Raw genomic sequence first — 18283 nt, 5'->3', positions numbered from 1 at the left:
CTTCTAAAAATTTATGTAACAAAGAATTTCCTAGAAAAATGGTCTTTTCTATTAAAATCATAAACTTCCCTGACGTCACAAAGCTCAGTTGTACCAGTACGTAATAACCCCTATAGGTCCCATTTCGTTTTCATCTTAACCTATTCTCAAGGTCAAACCATCAGTCCAGAGTAATTTGAGTTACCAAGGCTTAAAAAGGACTTCGAGAAGGTTTATATAACAATTTTCTAATCATTAAAGTTCCTGAGTGTGATATATAACGATTTTAAAACAGTGACTTTGTTCATTCACTGTAGCCACTCTAGCGTCTAACCCTAATCAATCAAGGGACTTCCGCTTGCTCGATAACTAGATCCCCGCACACGCTTGGGTTCCAGTCATCCGTCACCCTTAAAATTATACAATTCAGCCCTTGAACCCAGTTAACCAACCAGTACAAGGATTAGTACCGATCGAACCTGTGGTTTCCCCCCTCCCTATCTCACCCCCCCCCCCCCGGGTATGGTTTTGAGGATGCGACCCATAAGGGAAGAACAAAGGATTAGTTTTGTGATGACCGAAAACCGCAGTATATTATTTTAAAGGGAGGGTAGTGTCCTCAACGTTTCATCTACCTAATTACATCAAAGTGCTTAGAGTTTTAAATATAAATTGGTCGTAATGTTTGACCAAGGCTTAATTAAATCACATTATAGGAAACACCAGTGACCCTCCCTTTATCCAGTGAAGAATATTAGTCTTAAAACAAACAGTAACTTTAGTTATTAGCAACAGCCGGATTGGCTAGATAAATTGTTGAAAATTTTGACAAGGAATAAAGAAAAAAGTTTTTAAATTTTTGACTGCTTTGTTATATGATGCCCTGTTTGTCTTTCTCAATATTACCAGAAGGGGATAATAGAAGAAGGATGACACTCTGTATCCTCTTAATACTTCAGTTATGTAACGTCATTCTTCCCAGGTTCACCCTTTAAGTTTGCTTTCCCGCTCATCAAACTACAAATGGGCATCGCACCGTAAGATGAATTCTATAATTTTTTGACGTTAAATACCCAGCAATCAACCCACAAACCTTGTCTTGACGAAGGACAAAAATCCGCAAACGCGTTTTGCCAAATATTTAAGCGCTAATAGAGAAATGATGAGGGAACTATTTATCGCGTATGTGATTCGGTTTAGTAACCTTGCTCTAAATGTTCCGATGTTGGGAAGAATGACGTTACACATACCCCGCTTTGTGGTATACTTCTCTCGAAGAGAAGTATTATATACTTCTGATATTACGAAGCCCTTTGCTTTGGACGAACTTTGTTATACTTTATCCAAAATATAACAAACTAAACATTATTAAAGTTACACTTCATTCTTATGTCATTATGTATGAGTCAACTAATTTAAACTTGTTAGTTTAGTAGTTTTAAGAGTCAATAAGCATGGAAATCACTTACCTATATGCCAAGGCCTAAGTCAAATGGAACATGAAAAAGGATGCCCACTTCCATGAGTTGTAATCGATATATTTCCGATACCAAACACGAAAATCAGTCAAAATAATGAATATTCGAACACTTATCCATCGCATTTCTAATTATTTACTTAATTAAGGACTTAATACATCGCGATTAAAATAGATTTTTATGAAGGTACAAAGTGAATCACAAACTACCAAAGATTCAAAAACGCAACCTTTGACTTTTGCGTCGTCTGCAACTAAAAATTCAAGGACCGGGAGTCCGGGACCCCTTGCCATAGACATTAGAAATAAACATACCTACTAATTCTATTGTTTACCCGTCAAATTTAAAAAATTAAAAACAAAAACAGGTTTATTTCTTTTTAATTGACCAAGCCTTTTATTTACTTGCTGAAATTTCGATTACAACCTTGGTTTAATTAAATCTAATTTAAATTAAAATATATACACTATCTCCTAAACAAACTAACTGTACAAATATTGAAATATACCAGAGATATTGATGAAAAATTTTGAAAAAAAAAAAAAATTCAGTTTTCCATTAGGTAGCTTTCTGTTGTTGTTGTTGTTGTTTAGTAACTGCTTGAACGCATTTTGCCATTGTAGGAGAAGCTCTACTGATCGTGTCTGTCATATAGAAGTCTCTCAGCTCTAAAATCTCCGGTTTTAAGGGTTCTGCGCTAAATTTAGCTTGAATATTCTGATAAAACAATGAATGAAACAAAGTCAAATTTCAAGAAAATAAAAGTAATTTAATTTTTAATTACCTTAAAAAGTTCCGAGCTTTGAGCGAAGTAATTAGCTTCCTCAACATTTCCATATTTTGTTAAATGAGGAGCAATTTGGTTCATACGGTCCCTAACTTCCGCTAAAGTATCATAGGGCAATGTGTTTCCGGTAAACTGAAGTTTGTTAATTAATTAATTAAATAATTAATTAGTTTTTGAGCCCTAAAATAATTAAAAAAATGTATCAAAAATCTACCTCAGAAAGAGCTCTAATTATTTTCCAATCCTCTCTAGCAGACCCGGGAGCTGTTATAGCTAAAAAGGTTTGCTGGGCTCTCCCCTCAGTGTTAACGTAAGTTCCTTGCTTCTCAGTGTAAGCGGCACCGGGTAAAATGACATCAGCAATTTCGGCTCCTTTATCCCCATGATGTCCTTGATAAACTACGAAACAATCTTGAGGTAAATCAGCCCTGCTGATACATTCTTCATCAGCGTCTAATAAATAAAGGAATTTTGGGGGGTTTTCTCTGATGTAATCAACACCAGCTTTGTATCCAACATCCAGGGCAGCCACTTGACTGGCAACCTTGAAATAGAGTTAAGAAAATTACTCTGAAACTGATAATAATTAATAAATAATTAAAGAAATTAAATTATCAATTAATTACCCTATGTAGAATATTCAAAATTCTCCAATTATCATTACGAGTTGCTCTTAATTTCTGAGCTAATTGATTAACAGTGCTGTAAATTGCAGTGCCATCACCCCTTTGAAGGACAACACTTCCAACAACAATAATTGGGTTTTTGGCATTAGCTAAACGCTAAGGAAGAATTTAAAATATTAATTATTAATTAAATAAGAACCATTAATTTTGATTTTTTGATTTAATTACTTTGCTAAATTCGTGATTTCCCGATGCAATGTCTTGTAAAATTGTTGGACTCTCTCCCAAATGCTAAGGAAGTTATTTTCTTTTAGTTTAGTTTAGTTTATCAATCTAATTAAGTTATATTTAAGTATTACCTCATAATCATAACGTAAATCAACTGGTGCTCCAATTAAAGCTACTTCCAATTCATTATGAATCCAAGCTTTACGAATTCTAGCATTGAAAAGCGGAGCCTCAAATCGGGGATTAGTTCCAACTAACAAAATTAAATCCGCCTCTTCTACACCCATTATTTTCGAGTTTAAGATATAGTTTGATCTAAAATCAGTTCTGAAAACAAATAATTAAAGATTCAAAAACGTTTAATATTCAACTTAAATTTAAATTAATTAATTCATTAAATTAATTAATTACCCTGATCCATCTACTGGGAAAATTTCTTCAGTACATAATCCCTCACTCCCATTTTTGTTTAACAAATCCTTCAAAGCTACCAAACTCTAATAAAAAATAACCAATTAATTATTAGTAAATTAAGTTTAATTAAATTAACTTAATATCTACTGAAAATTATACCTCAGCATCAACTAAACCACCAGCTATGGCTGCAATTTCATTTGGTTTAGCTTGAACCAGCTAAAAATGAAATTCAAATTAATTACTTCAGAAATTCATTAATTAATTTCTTGACAAGAGAGTCTTAATTAAAAGATTAAAATTACTTTCTGGGCGACAGTAACAAGGGCATCCTCCCAATCAGCAGGTTCCAATTCTCCTCTCTGATTTTTAACCATTGGTGTTGTTAACCTCTGACGTTTTAATCCATCACAAGCAAATCTACTTTTATCGGAAAGCCATTCTTCATTAATTTCCTGAAAGAAACCATAATGGACAGAAAAATTATTAATTTAATTAATTAATTAATTATTATTTTAACTTATTTTACCTCATTCATACGAGGTAAGACCCTTAAAACTTCACCAGTCCTATGACTAACAACAATATTACTTCCAACTGCGTCTAAAACATCCACACTTTCAGTTTTTCTGTAATTTTAATTGAAATTGCATTATTATTGCATTATTATTGCATTCAAAGAAATTAAAGCATATTAATTAGAGTACCTAGTTTCCCAGGGTCTAGCTGTAAAAGTGTAGGGTTTGGAAGTCAAAGCTCCAACAGGGCAAAGGTCAATTACATTTCCTGATAACTCAGACATGAACATTTTCTCAATGTATGTTCCAACTTGCATATCACTGCCTCTTCCTGTAGTTCCTAAATCATCAACTCCAGCAACTTCACTTCCAAATCGGATGCAACGTGTGCAATGAATACACCTAGTCATAATGGTCTTTACTAATGGACCAATATCCTTGTCCTCTACAGCTCTTTTTCCACTAAAGTTTATGTCCTCAAATCTTGACCTGTCACTACCAAAAGCCATGGATTGATCCTAGAAAGTTTCCTCGGTTGTTAAGAAATGAGTTAGAGAAGGTGAGTTGCCAATAAACTTACTTGCAAGTCACATTCTCCACCCTGGTCACAAATAGGACAATCCAAAGGGTGATTCATAAGTAAAAATTCCATGACACCTTCCCTGGCTTTCTTGGTCATATCCGAATTTGTTTTAATTCTCCAGCCTTTCATTACGGGCATGGCGCAAGCCGCGACTGGTTTTGCCGCCTTTTCAACCTCAACTAAACACATTCTACAATTCCCAGCTACAGACAATCTCTCATGATAGCAAAAACGGGGAATTTCTACCCCAACCAAAGCTGCAGCCTAATTACACGTAGATTTAATATTTTTAGACGAAATTAACGCTAGATGTGTTAGGATTTAAGTACCTGAAGGACTGTAGTCCCAGGCTCAACCATAACTGGGATATCATCAACAAAAACTTCAATCTTTTCCGGTGGCTTTGCTACCGTTGTGTTGGGTCTCTTGTTTGTAGTTTGAACAGCCCCAGCAGTTGCTCGTAAAGCGCTGCTCTTTAGGGGGCTTGACAAAGCCTTACTTATGGTAATTCGAATCATCTTTGGCTAATAGATTAATTAATAATTAAAGTTTTGGCCTATTTGGAAAGTTGCCATGCAGCCCTGCCTGCACGAAGTGGAAACAAACCAAGGCTTAGCTTATATAATGATTTATGTTACATATTACACATATTAATGATAAACTTCGTGCAATTTTGTTTCAAATCAGGATTTTTAAATATTTTAAGGTGCATTTAAGACATTAAAAGCATATAACAATGAATAAAAGCCAAAATATTTACCGTCTTACGTAAAGATCCAAGCAGACGCGTTTGTATTTGCCTACTATTATAATAGGCCAAACTACGTAACTAAACTCTCAAGGTCATTGGTCGAATTTCACCTCGACGACCTCTAGATTAGCAACATGGAAAAGCCCGGGAAATTTGAACTTACAAAACGCGTGACGCGTTTCTTAAACCACTTTTTTGTCATTTTATTTTGCAAAAATAAAAACTTATAACTAGAAATAAATTAAATAAAAGATATTTCATTACTATAAGCTTATATAAAACGAATTTGAAAACTCTAACGGTATTTATCGTGAAATGGCGGCCACCTACCTTTAACTGTATTAGGAAGTATGGGCGGATAACACGGAGTGCCAAGTCTCTACCCACGACGTTGCTAGGGCTCTCGATAGTCTATACACTCGTTATCTTGAGTGTTTGATGATACAACAGATAATAACTCTGATAACAGTCACTATAAACAAGTGAATTTCTCAAAAACCGAAATACAAACGTTATAATGATAAATAGTTTCAAATTAAGTGCGTTTCAGTTTGATATGATTGTTAAAAACATCAAAATAAGATGTCCTAGATAACGTAGGAAAACATAAAAGTATTGTTTAGACCTTGACAACAGTATTAAGGCTTCCAATTTAAGCAATAAATGTCATTCAAAATGGTTCCTCAAGCACTGTTTATAGTTTTAAGTTTAGCCCTGGCTGTAAATGGTAAGTTATCTAAATATATAATGTTTGAGAAAATTCTCATACTTTTAAACTCACTATAAAGGGTCAATCGTAACTTATACTGAAGAAAATGATCGCAGGGCAAATAGAATTCCTGATAATGTCGTAAAACGTAAGGATACTTAAATTTCAATAACTCCATATTATTATTAATCATTATACGTTTTATAGATGTCAAGTCAACTGATGCCAAACCGATTGTTTGCTATTACTCTTACTATGGGGAAGGCTCCGATCTACAACCTGAAAAAATTGACCCAACTGTTTGTACACATATAATCGTGGGTTTCGCGTCCGTAGCCAATAATACGGTCAGTGTTAGCCCTTCATTATTGGAGGGTTTCCAAAAAACAGTAGCTTTGAAAAAGCAGCAAATCAATTTAACAGTAATGGTAGGTATAACTTATGATCTTGATTAATGTGTTAAAATTAAAATTAACACGATATATAAATGTTTTTGGTTCAAATTAGTTCACAATCGGTGGAGGGGGTAACGATAAAGGTTTTTCAGTTGCAGTCAGCACAGCTGAAAATCGAAAAACGTATTATTTATTTTTTATTATTATTAAATATTACATTTCTGATGACTAAAATTAATATTAATATTAGGTTTATTAACTCAATATTAAATCTAATAAATCAATTAAACTTCGATGGCGTCGATATTGATTGGGAATTTCCATCATGGTATTCTCCGATTGAAGATAAGGATAATTTCGCTGATTTTTTAAGAGAATTCAGAAACAGCGCCGATTCATTTCGACCTAAAATACTCTTATCCGTCGCTGTCTCAGCTACTACACCCATAATTGCAGCTTCATACGATCCCGTATCATTAGCAGCGTAGGATTATTATATAAATTTAAATCTCAATTTTTTTTAAATAAAAAATTCAACCAATAAGATCAATTTTAATCAAAATTTACAGGTACTGCGACTTTGTCAACTTAATGTCGTACGATTTTCACGATTACAAACCTTTAGAAGATCCTTTTACGGGTTACAACAGCCCTTTATTTCCCAGATCAATTGAGAAGGCGTATTTTTCAACTTTGAACTTGGTAACTTAAGCATAGCCTTTGAGTAGCAGCTTAGTACACATGCAACAATATTTTCCGTTGTTTTTAAAAAGGCGTATGCAGCGGAGTACTGGGTTAAAATCGGGGTACCAAGAACGAAATTGTACGTTGGTATACCAGTCTACGCCCACGTTTACCAATTGCTTATGGAATCGAGACACGCTATTGACGCACCTGCCGTTGGGGACGGTGGTGATTGGAGTTATTCGCAAGTATGTTGACAAATTTAAAGGGAATGTAACACTACCTAACCTATTTTCTACCATATAGTGTTGCAAATTTATAAAAGAAAATGCTACAGTCGTTTTTGACAAAGAAAGCCTGGTTCCTTACATGTACAAAAACTTAACATGGGTGTCTTACGAAAATGTTGATAGCGTTACCTACAAGGTAATTAAAACATGTTGCTAGCTAGATATTTTTCATTTCCCTGAATTTTCCAGGTGTCCATGACTATCTCTAGTTATTTTCCCTGACCACTTTTATTTGTGGAGACGTTAGTATGTTCTCGGTTTAACAATTAGTTCCGCGTGAACTTTTACATATATTATAATAATTAATTCACGCGACGGTGGGAAAATCACTCAACCAATAAGAAATTCCCTTATTTTTAAAATTCCTCCCGACTTTTATTAGTACCGTTTATAATTTCTGGGAATTTTTTAGGCCAAATGGATCAAAAACCAAAATTACGGTGGTATCATGGTATACAACATCAATACCGACGATTGGGTTCAAGGTTGCGGAAAAGAAGATTTTCCACTAATTAAAGCGATTAAAAAAGCTTTTAACTGATTACGTGCGCGTAATTGATGAGCCCACTAATTAGAAAGAGCGTAATTATAAAAAATAAAACCTGAAAAACCGTTCTAAACTGGACTAGATCGAGTCAATGAACTTCACGTTATATCATAAGTTTATAAGATATGTTCCAATAGTATGACACTTCCTATGCTTCGTAATGCTAGAGCTAATTCGAGAACGACAAGCGATAATTGCAGTCCGTATTCTTATTTAGTCTGTATTACTAAACCCAAATTTGACAGCAGCGCCTCACCAGAATATATGACCTAGCTCCAGTTTGTAAGCAGTGACAAACTTATGGCCAACATATCTTATAAACTTATGGTATATTTAAAAACAGTCGTATATCATCGATGTGTCGATAATCAAATTCGCCATTCCGCCTAAATAAAATAATTTCTAACCCCCTATATGTTATGAAAATCGGCATATATTATTTACACTACAGCTGCTATCAAAGGTTGCCTGTACGAAACTCTTTAAACGCCTACATTAAAACGTGAAATTTTTAATGATTCTTCTATGTATTTATTCATCTCTCTCAAATAAACCATCTATTAATTCCCGCTTAAAACAACCGCAGTCAAGTTTAAAAAATGGCTGGATGAAGATGCGAATTTTTAATTCTCCGAACTGTAAATATTAATTACTTTAAAATGTTTCATTTCATGAATATTTGCGCGATAATTCTTCTCAGTTTGATGACAACAATAAGTAAATATTTATTTATTTAATTACTATACTAAAAAATTTTCATTCACGTTAAATTACGAAGTTAATTTTGAAAATACGGTATTATATTTAATTTAATTGGGAAATAATTTAAAGGTTAAAAAATTAATCTATATTAAAGAAATTACTTAACGTGAATTTAATTTTAAGACGATTAATTTTCAGACTAGAAGGATTGATACCATTTACACCAGGAGCCGAGGCTACTTTGTCCGCCTCCTGGTGTAAATAGTATCAATTCTCCTAGGCTGAATTTAAATATGTATTATCCCTTAATTCCCAAAACAATTAATAATTCAAATAAATATTTGTAGGTCAATCCGAGGCTTCTGAGGCGAACGAATCAAAACCAATAGTTTGTTACCTTACATTTTGGGGTAAAGGCAAAGATTTGCAGCCCGAAACTATAGACAGAAGTCTGTGTACTCACATTATAGTCGGATTCGCCTCGGTGTCCAACAACAGCGTTCAAGCCGGTGAAGACAAACAAGAGTATTTCTCCAAAGTGGTCAAATTTAAAGAAACAAACCCAGATTTAAAAGTCATGTTTTCAATCGGAGGCGGTGGAAAAGACAGTGGCTTCACGCAAGCCACGAAAACAGCGGAAAATCGTAAAATGTAAATTAACCAAAAGATATAACATAAGTTTATAAGATACGTTCCCCGTAAGTTTTTCACTGGTTACTAGCATTAAGAACTGTATACTTCATAGTATCATACTTATGGAAGGAACATATCACTTATAAACTTATGCTAAAATATACAGTATAATTAACCGTCCCGACTTATTTTTAATGTTAATTAATATTTTTAAAGGTTTATCGACTCAATTTTGGAATTAATTGATAAATTAAAGTTGGATGGGGTTGATATTGACTGGGAATTTCCCGCGTGGTTCTCTCCGGCCGAGGACAGAGAAAATTTGGTTTTATTTCTAAAAGATTTTCGTGAAGTAATTGACAAACGCCAAGATAAACTACTACTTTCGGTTGCAGTCGCGGCTAAAGTCATCATTATCGCCTTTTCGTACGACATACCGGGTTTGGCCAAGTAAAAAAACGTTTTCGACCCTTTAAGTGGCTTGGTTAACCCCCCGAAATTCTCACCAAGTCACTCAAAGACTATATTATTAATTTCTACATTTTAATCTCACGCAGATATTGCGATTTTATAAACCTAATGACGTATGGTTTCCACGACTACAAACCCCTCGAGGAACCGTTCACGGGATACAACAGCCCATTATTCTCCCGATCAGACGAGGTTCTTTTCGCGTCTTTCAACATGGTGAGTTAGTTTCATAATTAAATAAAAATTAAATTAAGTGATGGACAATGCACTAAAGGGGGCTAGAGAAATTTCCTTATCCCGTTTTTTAATTTTGATTAATAATTTAATTTAATTCAATTAACTTTAACTTGACATAAGGCATACGCCGCTGAATATTGGGTCAGCGAGGGTACTCCAAGATCAAAATTATACGTAGGCGTTCCCGTTTACGCTCATACGTACACGCTAGCTCTTGCAAGTCAGCATAAAGTTTATAACTTAGCCGTAGGTGGTGGTCAAGATTGGAGTTATTCCCAGGTATTTACGACAAAACGGACATCATAAGTTTATAAGATATGTTCCATCCATAAGTATGGAACATATCTCATAAACTTACGCTTTTAGTCTACACGGTAACGCGAATAATAATTTAATTAAAACATTCTAGACTTGTAAATTCATATCGAACGGTGCTAAGGTCGAATTCGATAATCAAAGTATGGTGCCTTACGCTTACAAAGATCGTTTCTGGGTTTCTTACGAGAATGAGAAAAGTATCACTCATAAAGTAATATTTAATTGGTCTAATCACAAATTAAAACCTATTTAACCCTACCAATTTGGTTAAAATTAATAATAAATAATAAATAATAATAATTAATAATAATTAATAATTAAACAGGTCAAATGGATAAGGGACAAAAATTACGGGGGAATAATGGTATTTAATCTGAATACGGATGACTGGACTAAAAGTTGCGGTCAAGAGGATTTCCCACTAATTAAAATCATTAAAAAGATTTTTAATTGAAACTAGGATATATATTTATAATAAAATTCTAAATAAATTATTTTAATATAATAGAATGAAATAAATAAATGAATGAATGCTAAATTACTAAATTGAGAGTTTTATACAAAATACTTAAAAATTTATTATTTTCAACAGGGGTTTTAAACATAAATAAAAACAAAGAAATATTACTTGGAATTTGAGACAATTTTTTTCTGTTTCGGTGGCCTGGGTGGTGTCGGAGGAATCGGAGAATCGAATATGTTGTCACTTTCGTTTCCTTCGTCATCGCTGCCACTGTCATCTTTCATAGGGGAGCAATTTATTTTCGCCTCAGTTTTGCTGGTGTCTAGAGTAATAGATAATTAAAATAGGTTTTAAAGGGACTCCACGAGGAGTCTTTGGATTTTGGCGTCACGCGGTGTCTGTGACGTATTTCAAAAAAATTTTACCCGCCCGCCAATGGCTTTTGTCAGAGTTAATTAATTAATAAGACAAAGTAATTAACTAATTACCATCTTTTTCCTCCTTTGGAAGCTTTCTTTTCATTTCTTCAATCTTTTGTCTTAACAATTCAATTTCGACGACTTCGTTTTCCTATATACATTCAATCGAAACATCGTACAAAATTTCCCTTATAAAAATATTATCTGGATTACCATGTCACAATCCGTCGATTTCGAGTCATTGCACGTCATGGGTAACGTTACATTTCCAGGTTTATCGGTATCCTCAGGCTGCGTTTGAGAAGTCACTTCTTCCTCCGGTACTTCTAAATCGAGATCGGCTTGAATATTAGCCATTACTTTTCTCATTGCCGTTTTAGGTGTGTCCATTTCGCTATCGGTAGTACTGGTAAGTACCACGACGGGTATTTCGGGCTCTTCATCCGAGTCCGAATCAAAGATGACTCTATTCCTCTTGAATTTTTTTGTCGGTACAATGTTTCCCGAGGAATTCGAAGAGACACTTATGTTAAGTTTTTTAAAAGTTGGTTTCTTCTTTGGGGAGGAACTGACGCTACTCGAGGCGGAACTCCTCCATCTATTTGGTTCTTTGAAGTAATCCACGGCCTTACGTTTCTTCATCAAGTTAATTTCTCTTTTTTTAACTACGCTTAACTTCATGAGACTGGACTGTAAAGGAGCTACTGTCGATTCAGCGGCTTTCATATTCGCGTCATCTCCATTATCCGTGTAATTGTTCTTTAAAAGTTTCTCCAGTCTGTCGTTAGTGTCCGGTAAGCTATCAGTTTCCTCATTGGGATCGTAGTCATCTTGTGGTGAAGTTATTACGGGTTCGAAGGAACTATCGTCACTAGATAGATCGGCGAAGTCATCGATAAATTTAGTTTTCTTGGAGGTTAAACCTAATTTTGGTTCAGTTTTCTGGGTCGTCGATTTAGGAGCGAGTAGTTGGGACACGGATACGTTGGTTGAATCATTATTATATTTACTGGCAGCTGGACTTGGCGGCTTTGATTTCGATAACTCGGACAAATCGTCGATAAATTTAGTTTTCTCCGTGGTTAAACCTAATTTTGGTTCAGTTTTCGGGATGGTCGATTTAGGAACTTGTACTTGGGACACGGATACGTTGGCCGAATCATTACTACATATACTGGAAGCTGGGCTTGGCTTCGACTTTGGCAATGTCTCAATTTTGGGAATAACTTCTTTCGGTTCAACTACTTCAATGTTCTCAACAAGATTAATGGTTGTTGGTGGGGTGATGGACTTGGGGCTAGTTTTGTTCTTCCTGCGAGATAACTTGGAGGATTTTTTTCTCTCGCTCACACCAAGTACTGGCGAGTCGGGTGCTTTCACTGGTGATGGGGATGAAACGCGTCCAAATGAAGTATTCGCGATGACAGATTCGCAGTCATCCTTACAGCGTTTATCTACTGTAATTTCCAATGGGTTTTCGACGCGTTTTAAAAGATCCTCCGTTTCGGGGAGAAGCTCTACGCTAACCATCTTCGGGCTTTCTTGTCGGCTCGTATTGGAAACTGGAGATTGGGCTGTGACGTGTTCCGCTTTAGAAGGTGACTGTTTCTTTTCGTCGAATATGTCTAAATTCTCACAATCGATATCGAAGCTATTATTGTCTAGCAAGAAATCATCTTCGAGTTTGGTATCGTTTGGATCGTAGTTCGATTTTGCCGCGTCATCCTGGTCAAGATTGAAGTCGTTGTCATCAATCTCAGTATCTTCTGTGTCGTTAAAAGGCGCGACTTGACTGAAGAATCGTGCCAATATGTCATCAGGGATTTTTTCAACTGATGGGATATTTGGCGCAATAGCTTCTATTTGGGACGTTTTGACTGGAGGTTGATTTTGATTTTCGTCGGTAAAGGGGCTACTTTGCGAAAAACCTTCCAGGTTTTGGGAAGGTACCTTGGACTCCATTGAACTCTTCAACCTTCTTGGGTCTTCCTTAATTTGATTCTTTATTGAAGATGATGGAATCTCTTCAAGTTTAGGTTTTGACGCGTGTACAATGGAATCGTTGCTTAAACTACTAGAGATTATGGATATCTGAGGAGGATTGTCCGGCATGCTACAATCAAACCAGGGGTCCAATTCCTCAATTCCCGAGCGTGTTTCGCGACGAATAGCCTCTATGGATCTGTCAGGTTTACCCAAATTGTCCAACAACATTGACTTTAAATTTGACATAGTTAATTCCGTTTGTATTCCAATTTCCGTCGCGCTAGACGGAGAGTTCAATGGGGTCATATCCGTTTGACCTTCGAAGTCAACCAAGAGTTTGTCAGTTGAATCAGTCTGAATGCTAATATCAGAGAGGGACGGTGGAGATTTGAAAGGATAGCATTCGTCAGTCAGCGTTCCGATTGAAATTACAGACGCTGATGAACACGGGCTAGTGGAAACGTCCGTTTGGACTTCAACGTCATTGTAAGTCTTTGACGTATTCAAAAGGCAAGGCGAATTTTGGATTTGATTTTCCAATGAAAAATGTTTCGAGGTTAATTTGAAGGTCTTCGATTCCGCGTCAAATTTAATTTCAAACTCAGTCTTGAAGTTAAATTTAAATTTTTCGTTATCCGTGTTTGAAGTTACTCTAACTTCCGCAGTACTTGGAGTCTCTTGATTGTCGCGCGTGTAATTAAGTAAATACTTTTTAGGTACAGACATGGTAACTTGCACGGACTCGTCATCTTCCCCGCTACAAGCTTCGAATTCCTCCAATTTTTCATGGCAAATTATTTCGTGTAATTTCTCTTCCGGAGTGGTTTCCTTAGAACTACAACCATGTTCTTCCGTTGAAGCAGAGGTTTCCTTATGACTACAAGCATATTTTTCCTTTGAACCAGACATCGGTGTCTCTTTAGGCGAGTCTTTCACTGAAGATTTGGTAGCGACTGGAGAATCACAGCTAGATTGGTCCGTACTTACGACACAAATATCGGCTGTCGAAATTTCGTTGTTTTGATAGCGATTGATAATATTAGCTTCCGATTTAAGTTCTTCGAGTAATTGAGCGCAATGTTCTTGATTCACGAGAAAGTCACTGGAAGATGAGGACAATTTTAAAACGCCAATATCCGAAAGAGGCGTGATTGTTGGGTTATTTGAAGATGCCAAGGAATCAATGGGGACGCTTTCGATTGACTGAATCTCGGTTGGTGTTGAGAAACAATTACTCTGTTTGACAATGTCATTGGTAAAGGTACTTTGGTTGTCGTTTTCGTTGGACTCTATTGCAGATTTGACAAGAATTTTGGGTGATTTATCAGAACTTTCCGTTGCGATATCGGGGCATTTGACGGTTGGCGATTTCTCCTCAACTTGAGAAGAAGTCAATTTCGGGGATTGTTTATCCGTGTTTTCAGTTAGTCTTTGGTTATTTTCCAGCGAGACGGGTGTGACTGGACATTGGTTTTTTGATACGTTGGGAGGGGGAGTTGATTCCGATATTATTGGGCGAGGACCCAACGAATCTTCGACCCTGTCTGCCTGAGAACCCTGAGTTGGGCAAGTACTTACAGCACCAATATTTCGACTGAGCAAAGGGGGAGGAACGGGCTTAGCACCACCCCTTTTATTATCACGAGGTAATGTTTCAATTAACCTTTCAATATCTTCGTTGATATTTAATGGACTTATACCAAAAGGTACCAACTTTGTCACGTTAACAACCGCATCCAAGCATCTCCGTAATTCGGGAGTTGAAACGACAGATTTTTTGGGTGTATTTGATGCGCTAACGTAAGTGTCCCCATCGTTAAGTCTATTCGCCTGGCCGAGTGGTTTCCGTGGACTTAACACTAAATTGGCCGCTTCTTTAGTAGGACTTTTCGTTAATTTGTTTGGACTGGAAAAGACAACTTCGGTTTGAGCAAGTTTAAGCGTTTGATCCGGAGTTACGAATGACTTTTTATTTTCATCGTTGTATTCAATGTTTAACTTAAATTTTTCAGCTTCCGCTATCTTTTCGTTTAAATTATCAATTTGTTCTTGAGTTGACGGGAAAGATGCCTTTTCTTTCGACTTCCTCGATCTCTTCACGGTTAAATTACCTTTTTTGCCAACTTTTGACCTATTTTTAGTTACACCAAATTCGGAATCATTCTCGTGATCACTTTCGACGTAATCCCCATTTAAGTTAGCATATTCGGCTATGTCGTATGCCGGTGTTTGGAACAGAATGATGTCGTCCAACTCATCATCAGCATCATCGAGTGATTTTGGTTTACTGAGAACCTTCTCACTTGGGACAGCGGCTGGTGCTGCTGGTGGTGGCATCGAAGTCTTCGGAAAAGTTGAACTTTGAACTGCTACTGGTTTTTGTAACGTGGGTTTATGGTTTCTGGTGACAAAATCGAAATCATCTAGTGTCGCGCCGTTAGATTTCGTTCTGGAAGTCGAAGCTTTCGCTTTCACCGCCTTTTTGGAAACCTTTGGCTTTCCAAGTTCTTGTGGTTTTCTTCTTCTAGAACCCTTTTTGTTCGTTAACTTCAACGGTGGAGTTTTTTGGCTTCCAACGAACAAATAGGGGTCATTCTCTGGGGGGTTTTTAACTCTTTCTCGTGGTTGCGTTTCTTGGTACATAATATTCCTGGTTTTGAATATTTTATTGGGGATACTTGAGACAGATGACGAATCAAAAGTTGAGAATGAAGCGTCATCAACAAAGGTATTCTCATTGGGTTGAGTACTGAGCCATTGGCTGACTTTTTCGGCTGAATCCATTTCTTCCACTTCCAATGGAGAGTTGGCTAGCGATACGACTTGAGCATTTTTCGATATTGATTTCTTTTTACGACCGTAATTTTTAACCGAATTGATCATAGTTTCGTTTTCCGCGTTATTTTTAGCGAGTTTATCAAAATTTTCGCTATTTCTACTGGGAGCTAAAATTATCACAAATAATTTAATTATCTAGCAACTGAAAAGGGGTAGGCTATACATCGGGGTCAGGGTTCATAGTCGCCATATTCCCAGGTACCTGATAGAGGGTCTTTGTTACAAAGTTAAAATAATTGGGATATATTTAAGCATCAGAAAATTGGTAAGTACAAATAATAACATAAGTTTATGAGATATTTTTGATAAGTATGACACTTCCTATACTTCGTAATGCTAGAGACTTACAGCTCGAGATAGTACGAGGGAGAATGACAAGCGAGAATTGCAGACTACACTCGGTGGTTAATTTTGCAGTCCAACTTCCTATTTAGTCTGCATTGCAAAGACTTTGACAGCGCCTGACCAGGCGTCGCTTTACCTCGAATCTATGAGCTACGTACTTCACTTTGTGACAAACTCCAGTTTGTAACCAGTGACAAACTTATGGTGAACATAGCTTATGAACTTATGATAATATCTATAATTTTTATCGCTTAAAGCTATAAAACATGGGGGTCAGAATTAAGGGACAACTTTTTGGATTGAAAATCCCTGACCATTTAAAAGTGTTTATGGTTAAGAGTCCAGGGTTAGGGCGACATGGTTATTATATGAACCCTGGCACCGGTACAAATATAAAATAAGCCTACTATTTATCAAATTCTTGACGAATGAAGAGGTAGTTTCAATTTTTCGAGAGGTTGAAGCCTCTTTAGGCAAAAAGTCTAGTCGAAATTTCGTTGGCGAGTTCGATTGAGCAAAATTTTCTTTGCCTAAAACCTTGTTATGCTCCGGAATATTAAGTAACACAATCTTTTCATCATCTTTGCCCAGTTTCTTTCTTAGAGGCGCGGGAAATCCGTAACTGACGTTTATATTACTGATCAAAGTTACGTTTGAGTTATTCAAATCATTTCCGTCGTCGTAAACAACGGTGGAACTTTTAAATCGTTTGTTTTTAAAGGGTTGTTGATCATTATTCGATCTTTTCAGGCTTCCAGTTGAAGAAGCGCTTTCGTTAAGAGGAATCGCTTTGTTAGAGCCAGAAAACGATGGAGAATCATCGTCTCTAGCTTTACTCATAGACCATTTTGGTGGGGAGACTAGTAAAACCATTGATCTTGCGTTAGATAAAAAAAGGGAGAGCCCAGTGGGTATTCAATTTCAAAAACCTACCATCTAATCCCGTATCTAATTTAATAGCTTCCGTAATTTCTTTGGTAGCGCTAAGAATCTCATTTAAATATGGCTTCTCCTTCAAACCTCTAAATTCGTTTAATTTATATTTGTCAAAAGATTTAACCAACTCTTATACCGTACAGTTAATAACTAAAATTGATATTAACCTTTTAGATATTTTGGCTTTGCACAAAGGACAAGAAGACTTATTTTTCACATTGTTACTCGTAATAACCGTATTTATACATTTTCTAGTTGCAAAAAAAAAAGGGAAAAAGTGTTGAAATATAGTGGTGTTGAAAATAAATCTTAACGTAATTTCAAATTAAGAGAATCTACCTGCAAAACTGATGGTGACAACTGGTGCTAACTGGATCGTCAAAAACTTCTAAACTAAAATTAGATTTAAATCTATTCTAAATCCGTAATTAAGAAAATTACAACAATTAAACTGAAGCACAAAGCATTATTGTTGCTCACTCAGCATACGTAAATTATACTTTGTTTACTCTGTACTATTACGCGTAAATGTCATCTTTGACAATACCACAAACAATTTAGAGTAATTATACAATTTAAAACTAAATCAAAGGATTTCCCATTAATTTTATTCTTCATAATCAACCGAGTTTCCCACTTATATTTCCAAGCCCAGGAGGACCGTTTCCCTCCATTTTTAACGGAAAGCAACCAAGGCTTAGAGGCAAAGATTATAATTAAGAATTTCACTTACCAAATGGGACATTCCAAGGTTTTTAACAAATTATGAAGCGTTTCCTTAACTTGATCCTTCATTTTCACAAAATAAAACACAAATCAAACCCGCACTGCACACAACACATCAAACGATAATCCAAATGTGAAGAAAAACAACGGTACCGAGTGACTCCCGAACAATGCCCGAACTGACAGCGAATACGCGCGGCCGCGGCTAGGCCATCGATGG

The 18283-nt window shown here is 36.0% G+C and overlaps 4 protein-coding genes across 5 annotated transcripts; 2 read left to right on the top strand and 2 right to left on the bottom strand.

Annotated features, from left to right (window-relative positions):
* Positions 1-1825: 1825 nt before the first annotated feature.
* On the bottom strand, positions 1826-5525 carry ND-75 (NADH dehydrogenase (ubiquinone) 75 kDa subunit). Its single transcript, XM_089857755.1, has 14 exons — positions 5374-5525; positions 4943-5137; positions 4611-4877; positions 4220-4548; positions 4042-4141; positions 3818-3967; positions 3672-3731; positions 3510-3595; positions 3230-3425; positions 3099-3161; positions 2871-3026; positions 2459-2788; positions 2242-2376; positions 1826-2174 (listed from the first exon to the last, which is right to left on the bottom strand). Exons 2-14 carry the CDS (start codon positions 5129-5131, stop codon positions 2016-2018), a joined length of 2220 nt encoding a protein of 739 aa, XP_089713881.1. The 5' UTR covers positions 5132-5137; positions 5374-5525; the 3' UTR covers positions 1826-2015.
* Positions 5526-5849: 324 nt separating this feature from the next.
* LOC149709755 (acidic mammalian chitinase-like) lies at positions 5850-8067 on the top strand. The gene is made up of 9 exons (XM_089857771.1): positions 5850-6091; positions 6153-6221; positions 6281-6501; positions 6581-6651; positions 6719-6952; positions 7038-7170; positions 7242-7400; positions 7459-7578; positions 7855-8067. The coding sequence occupies exons 1-9, from the start codon at positions 6028-6030 to the stop codon at positions 7981-7983; spliced, it is 1200 nt and encodes a 399-aa protein (XP_089713897.1). The 5' UTR covers positions 5850-6027; the 3' UTR covers positions 7984-8067.
* Positions 8068-8611: 544 nt separating this feature from the next.
* Positions 8612-10896, top strand: LOC149709754 (acidic mammalian chitinase-like). The gene is made up of 7 exons (XM_089857775.1): positions 8612-8706; positions 9039-9342; positions 9541-9774; positions 9882-10011; positions 10153-10311; positions 10442-10561; positions 10676-10896. The coding sequence occupies exons 1-7, from the start codon at positions 8649-8651 to the stop codon at positions 10802-10804; spliced, it is 1134 nt and encodes a 377-aa protein (XP_089713901.1). The 5' UTR covers positions 8612-8648; the 3' UTR covers positions 10805-10896.
* LOC149709753 (uncharacterized) lies at positions 10632-18282 on the bottom strand. Of its 2 annotated transcripts, XM_089857733.1 has the most exons (9): positions 18071-18282; positions 17677-17730; positions 17505-17588; positions 17335-17423; positions 16809-17261; positions 11446-16163; positions 11302-11383; positions 10979-11135; positions 10632-10771 (listed from the first exon to the last, which is right to left on the bottom strand). In XM_089857733.1, the coding sequence occupies exons 1-9, from the start codon at positions 18130-18132 to the stop codon at positions 10756-10758; spliced, it is 5715 nt and encodes a 1904-aa protein (XP_089713859.1). In that variant the 5' UTR covers positions 18133-18282; the 3' UTR covers positions 10632-10755. The 2 variants fall into 2 exon arrangements, with proteins under 2 accessions (XP_089713859.1, XP_089713860.1); XM_089857734.1 differs by lacking the exon at positions 10632-10771 and having other exon boundaries at positions 10897-11135.
* Position 18283: the final 1 nt, after the last annotated feature.

Source organism: Phalangium opilio, unplaced genomic scaffold (assembly GCF_054372755.1).
Source record: "Phalangium opilio isolate 3A_F unplaced genomic scaffold, DU_Popi_V2 ptg000011l_1, whole genome shotgun sequence".
NCBI classification, from domain to species: Eukaryota; Metazoa; Arthropoda; class Arachnida; order Opiliones; family Phalangiidae; genus Phalangium; species Phalangium opilio.
The sequence above is the reverse complement of the archived record's forward strand: the minus strand, read 5'-3'. Positions and strand labels throughout refer to the sequence as shown.